Genomic DNA, 6,710 nt, shown 5'->3' on the forward strand with positions numbered 1-6,710 from the left:
TACTGAGGGGAATAAGATGAGATTGTTCATATCATATTATTACGTCTACAAGCTTCCACTGCATTTAGAGTTAAAGTTTCTCAGCCGTCCTACAAAACACTCATTTCTGCCTTTTGTTCAAGGAATAGTGAGAGTTTGAGTGAAAAGGTTGCTTTAAATGACATAATGCAACGGACGGCTCTCGGTGCATTTTTCATGCAGAGCAATGAGTCAGAGCCGAGCAGAGAGGCTGAGATTTTTAAAAGAAATATTGCACTTAAATTGGTTTGGACCGCATGACGTCAGAAAGCAATTAAACTTTTTTTTTTTTCTTTCCTGAATTCCGTTTTCAATTCTCGAATTCAGGTTTGTAAAGATTTCTGAGCACCTGCAGGTTTATGTGTGAGAAATATTTTCACTGGACGCGTTTCAAAAGTTGGAGGGAGGAAAAAAAAAAAAAAAAAAAAGTCCTGAGCGGCAGCATTACGCCATTCTTCCCTCCTGGAAAAAAGTGGGATTTAAACAGGTCTCCTACGAGATATCGGGCAGAATTGCCACGGTTCTGGGGGCAAGCCGAGGCTGTGCGCTCCATGCGAAGCAGGGTGCGCGGTTCTCCTCCTGTCCTCCCTGGGAGCTGCGCGGTGCGGTGCGGTGCGGTGCGGTGCGGTGCGGCGCGGCGCGGTGCGGCGCGGCGCTCAGGCAGGGTCACTATGGGACTGAATAGCGGATCGGGGGGTCACGGTCCGCGCGCTTTAACTCTCAGAAGGGCACTTTATTCCGGGTCAGATCTCTACTTGTGCAAACGCGTTCATGTTCTCCCAGTCCAGGCTGGAGGACCTTCGGGACTTTTCTTTCACGCTGAGTGAGGTCCAAATGAAGATGAGAGGATGAAAGTGCCGAACCGTCTCCCTCTTTTACTGGGCTGCTGGACTCTGATTTACCTGGATTTCATCCCGGCGTCGGCGCTGGGCCACAGGGGGTCCGCACCGCAGGGGACCCCACAGGAGGAGCCCATTCAGCTCAGGACGGGGGGCGCTAAGCAGGTAACGGCGGCCCACTATGGTGCCGCGCTACGGAGGCCGGGCGGTGCAGCGAGGATCACGAGCATCAGGACGGGACCCCCGCTGATCAAAGGGCAGGTGGTCCAAGGGCCCGTGGGGCTGGGGAGGAGAGAGGCTGCGCGATCCTGGCTGCCAAGAGACGAAGGCAGAGGGGACGATCCATGGGAGGTAACGCCGCAGGCAGCCCGGAGCCCGGTGGGACGCGGCAAGGCGAAATCCGCCGCCAAAGGCGCCCCGGAGTCCGCGAGACCCGCCGCGCACATCAAAGCCGCCGTTGTCACGGCGCCGAAGACGCCGCCTCCGCACGCGCAGCGCAGCCTCAAAGTCGCCGACAGAGACAGAGACCCCCCGCGGCACCCGCTCGTGACCCCCCACGACTACATGCTGTCCCTGTACTGGTCACTGTCCAGCGGAGAGGTGAACAGCAGCGCCCTGCACGAGGCGGGCTTGGCCAACACCATCACCAGCTTCGTGGACAGAGGACAAGGTAAAACGCGCGCTGCTGCTCCAGCGCTCCTCAGCTCCCCAGATATATTAATTATAATACAGCCAAGTTCCACACACGGACTAGTCTAGGGGCAGACAGACCGGTTTCACACGTGGCTCTGCATATCATTCATTCATTCATTCATTCATTCATGCATACACCTGCATACAGTATATGTTACACAGGTCATTAAGTGATTACATGAAAGGTTATTAAGGTTGCTGTACACCACTCCCAGAATTTCAGTTGTATTCTTTTTACTTTATTATTAACTAAATTAGGTTGATTTATTCACCAGAATGGCAACAGATTATAATACCACAGTGTTATTGGTGTTGATAACATTAAGTGGCTTCCTCTAATAAACAACCTTTCTGTGTGCTTCCCATACCACTTATGTAGGAGAGGGTCTTGGTTCCTAATGAATTAACATCATGCAGCACTTTATCTAGTTAGGATTCCAGAACAAGCACTGCCACAAAATAATAATTGCTTATTTTTAACTGCATCCTCTTTGACAGCATAATTTGAACTTGGTTTGAACAGTGAAGAACACAAAACAGTGTGATATATGAGAAAACATATTTTTATTCACAGAAAGCTGTATGTAAAGCTAGGCTGTGTGCTTATGAGGCCTAGACAATTTAATACTGTATGGTTGACATGTACGGATATGAGCAATATCAATAGCACCGGTAATGTTAATACACTAAAATAAACGATCTTCAACAAAATAATAGTTTTTTGTGTCGAATGCACCACAGCTTGTACGAGCTTTACGAATTACTTGTAAGGTTGTCTAGAAAATGAGGACTAAGATTTAAATGAGCACACACTAAACCAGTCAGTTTATTCAGATATACTAGGTGGTTACCCTTTGGAGAAATTCTGGGATTTTTGATCACTGACAGGGCTGTAGTCCACATCTACTACTGTGCCTCCAATATTTTTACCCTGTTCAGGTGTATTGAAGTCCACAGTATTGTTTAATGTGACCCCTTTTCATCACCTTAATGAGCAAAGTGCTGCCTATTGGTGCACAGAGGGTTATGAATTTCTAACAGTTACTGGTACATAACATTGGATGTAATGGACTTATAAACAATTCCTCAGTGATCAATCTGCTCATACACTGCAATCATGGCACAAAAATAAGTGCAGCCCTGCAGCCTTCCAAGATGCAGTTCAATACGTTCTGTGTCGAGTTGTGCGGTTTTCCGCTGGGTGCTCAGGTTTTATTCCACAGTCCAAAAGCATGCAGGGTAGGAGGACTGCTCATGCTAAATTGTGTGTGTGTGTGTGTGTGTGTGTGTGTGTGTGTGTAAGTAAAGGTACACACCCTGGACTGGCCAGGCATCCTGTCCAGCAAGAGCCCCTGTTCTGAGCCCCATGTTGCCAGGAGAGGCTCCAGCTTTTCCTTGCTTCTTGCGACCTTGTACTTAATACGTGGGATTAGAATATGCAGAAATTAATTATTTTATGAACCCGTAAAAGAATGTTGCAGTTTGTTCTGCTTCACTACCCCCAGCAGTATAACCTGAAAGAAAAACTCAATAATCCAGTTCTACAGCTGTAAGAATATTTTCCATTTTCCCTCTTTTTTAGTATCCATCTCCTACTTTATGCTTTTTGATATTTCTCAGTGGAATTTAGGTTAACCAGTGTATTTCAGATTTTCTCTTGAGATTTGAACGTGCAGTGTTCTTATTGCAAGTCAGATCCTCAGTTCCTCAAATTGTTTTGTATATGAAAGAAAAATATGTAATGTGTGTAAATTTCTTAAAATACTCCCCCCCCCCCGAAAAAAAGGACATAACAAAATAGTTTTAAAAAGGCAGTAGTGCAAAAACAAAATTACAGAATATTACATCTCATAATATATTTTTTAAATTTTAGTTATTTTTAAATATTTTGATGTTCGTCTTCCTTTGGATGACCTGTATCATGTTAAGATGAGCAGATTAGACAATAGAGAGTCCTTTTAATGTACTAATGGCTGCACTAGAATTACAGCAGTTGCATACGTGTGTGTGTGAGATGCTGTCAGAAGCCCACCACACACACACACACACACACACACACACACACACACACACACACACGGCTCACAGGACAGATGTACAGCTCCTGAAATATAAATAAACACCCTCTATGAGGCTGCAAGTAGGTGGCCCCAATGTATTGTTATCTTTACCAAGTAAAACTGTTTAAAAGAATGTTTAAACAATGTTTGTTTAATATTTCTTGCTGTTAAATGTTTATATTTGAACTAGTTAAAGTACTTTTAATTTGTCCTTTATTTATACAACTTTTCTTTCGCACATTTTAGCTATGACCTCTTCTGTATATGGTTAAAAGCACTGTTACTGATCTCCTGTAGGAACGTTCCCTTTCTTGCCGAACATTTGCTTTTCGAAATACTGAGCAGCAATCTCAAAATCTGCCCTTTTCCTCTAACGATGCTGATGGGGATGAAGGTCACCATAAGTACACTATAAATCTGTTAGTGTATTAGTGCTTTATAAGCAGGTAACCCAAAACTTAATTCAAAGGCTTTACCAAGTATGTAGCAAATATTTTTCTTCTATATTTTCTGTATTTTTTTCAATGAGAAAATGTGTGACAACCTCTTTCTTCTAGATTCCTTGAAAATCACTTGGTAGATTTATATGTATTCATTTAGCAGGTGCTTTTCTCCAACCTGAGAGACCATGCTTACTATGTTTTCTTACATTGATGCATTTTTACAGGGTGACTTACAGTGCTAAACATAATGCTAAATTCCCTAAAATCATTCATACAGTTAAACACCAGAGCAAAGTATATACATACATATATGTACACATACACACTAAGGACAGTTTGCAGTCACCAGTTAACCAGAATCACATCTTTGGACTGTGTGAGGAAACAAGAGCACGTAGAGGAAACCCAAGAGAACGCAGGGCGAACACAAAGTCTATAGGACAGAGCTAAATTCAAACCCACTTCCAAACGCACAGCCGTGGAGCTTTGACGCACCAGAACTAAATTGACAATATATTACATTAAGGAAATAAATTGGTGTATTTTGGATACTTAATGTATCTAAATCCTAAAGGAATTAAACAAACTAATTGAAATTTGTTGCTTTACCGTGACACCTCCCCCCCAGCTTTTTCAGACAATGCAACGGAGTCGAGTTTGACAATAAATCGTCTTTGATGAGGTCAGGTCAGGACTGGGTTAAAGGCCAGCCATTATAGAGAGTATTTCCCAGAAAGAGTGAGCTTTTCGGCTCCACGCAGAATTTGTGCAGTCCAGGTACTATGACACACCAGTGTTATCTGCTGTGCCGCTGTGCCTCATGCCTTAGTTTTTAATACACATTCATCAATAATATCCACATTATAAGTATTTGCCATTAACAATTGTCGTATTTTTCTTGCAAAGTAACAAATGTTACTCAGTTTTCTGTTCATTGATTCATTAACTGCTTCCAGTTGCTGGACCACTTACTTACATTAGGGTTCATCATTAAAATTGCCAGTACAAATAATCGCCACAGTGAGTAAATTCAGTTTTTCACTATGGAAGGGTTAAGAGATTAAAGGGGATGTGCTTCTGTGTTGTTAACAGGTTCTCTTTTCACTCAGTGCACACCGAGCTTTCAAAACAAGGAGAAATTAAAGTGTCCCACACTACAGCTTCCTGGTGGTCACATGGAAAAAATGTAAAATAAGCCCCAAAGGGCATTAACTTATTCCTGCCTGCTAAAGAATTCACACACAGAAAGTAGCACTTGAAAAGACTACTGTCTCCTGCAGTTCTGAGTTTTTATATATCCCGTGTAATAACGTTCCATAAGTATATTCCCGGTTCACGTTTGTAATATTTGAAACATAAAATGAAACTAGCAAGAGCCAATCAATGCAAAATAAAACCTGAAGCAACTCTCATCTTATTAGTAAGGTGATGAAAAATCATGCACTGCATTAAACTCATTTAGGCTTAAATCTCGTTGTCTTGCAGATGAGCGTCTCCCTCAGCTAAGAAGACAAAGGTATAGCTTCAACATCAGTTCCCTGGAGAAGGAAGGCTTGCTGGGAGCGGAGCTCCGCATTCTCCGCAAGAGACAGGCAGATCCCCGCAAAGTTCGTTCCACGGGTAGCGTGTTCAGCCTGAAACTTTTCACCTGTGCTGCAGGTAAGCAGAAAGCAACCTTGCTCCACACACGCGTGATTGAGGAGCACGATGCGCCGAAGTGGGAGGTGTTTGACATCTGGAAACTGTTCAGGAGCTTCAAGAATGCTGCCCAGCTTTGCTTTGAGCTGGAAGCCGTGGAGAGAGGCCGCCCGGTAGACCTAAGGGCTCTGGGTTTCAACCGCGTGGGTCGGCAGACTAAAGAGAAGGCTTTTTTCATAGTGTTTGGCAGGACCAAGAAACGAGACTTGTTCTACAACGAGATCAAAGCTAGGTCTGGCCATGACAACAAGACGGTTTACGAGTACCTGTTCACTCAGCGCCGCATGCGCAGAGCCCCAGCTCCCCGTGGCAAGAAACTACCCAAGAACCCCAAGCCTCGCTGCAATAGGAAGCAGCTCCACGTCAACTTCAAGGAGATGGGTTGGGACGATTGGATCATCGCCCCTTTGGAGTACGAGGCGTACCACTGTGATGGGGTGTGCGACTTCCCCATACGCTCCCACCTGGAGCCCACCAATCACGCCATCATTCAAACCCTCATGAACTCCATGGACCCGGACTCCACCCCACCCACCTGCTGTGTCCCCACACGACTCAGCCCCATTAGCATCCTCTACATTGACTCAGCCAACAATGTGGTATACAAACAATACGAGGACATGGTGGTGGAGTCCTGCGGCTGCAGGTAGCAGCTGAACAGGATGCACATTTGACATTTCATTATGTGCCACCATGGACCCAGAAGCATCTGAAAGTCAGATCACCTGAATCACAGTTGCTCACAAAGTTCATTTTAAAAACCCATAGGGCAGTGGACTGCTTCCCTAGGGTAGGCTAACGTTTTCTAGTAAAATAAGACGGGATAATTTAATTTTATTTCTGCTTTAAGTCTTCAGCACACAGTTGTTTGCTGATGTTTTCAAATGTGTACGTTTTCCACCAGTTACTGAACACCTGCAGGTATCCATGCAACAAGACAATCCCTTGTGAAAATGTCA

General features: G+C 44.3%; 1 protein-coding gene across 1 annotated transcript; it reads left to right on the forward strand.

Moving 5' to 3' along the window:
• The first annotated feature begins 665 nt into the window (after positions 1–665).
• gdf5 (growth differentiation factor 5) lies at positions 666–6,401 on the forward strand. The gene is made up of 2 exons (XM_018744569.2): positions 666–1,527; positions 5,539–6,401. Exons 1-2 carry the CDS (start codon positions 867–869, stop codon positions 6,399–6,401), a joined length of 1,524 nt encoding a protein of 507 aa, XP_018600085.2. The 5' UTR covers positions 666–866.
• The last annotated feature ends 309 nt before the right edge of the window (positions 6,402–6,710 follow it).

Source organism: Scleropages formosus, chromosome 22 (assembly GCF_900964775.1).
Source record: "Scleropages formosus chromosome 22, fSclFor1.1, whole genome shotgun sequence".
Taxonomy (NCBI): Eukaryota; Metazoa; Chordata; class Actinopteri; order Osteoglossiformes; family Osteoglossidae; genus Scleropages; species Scleropages formosus.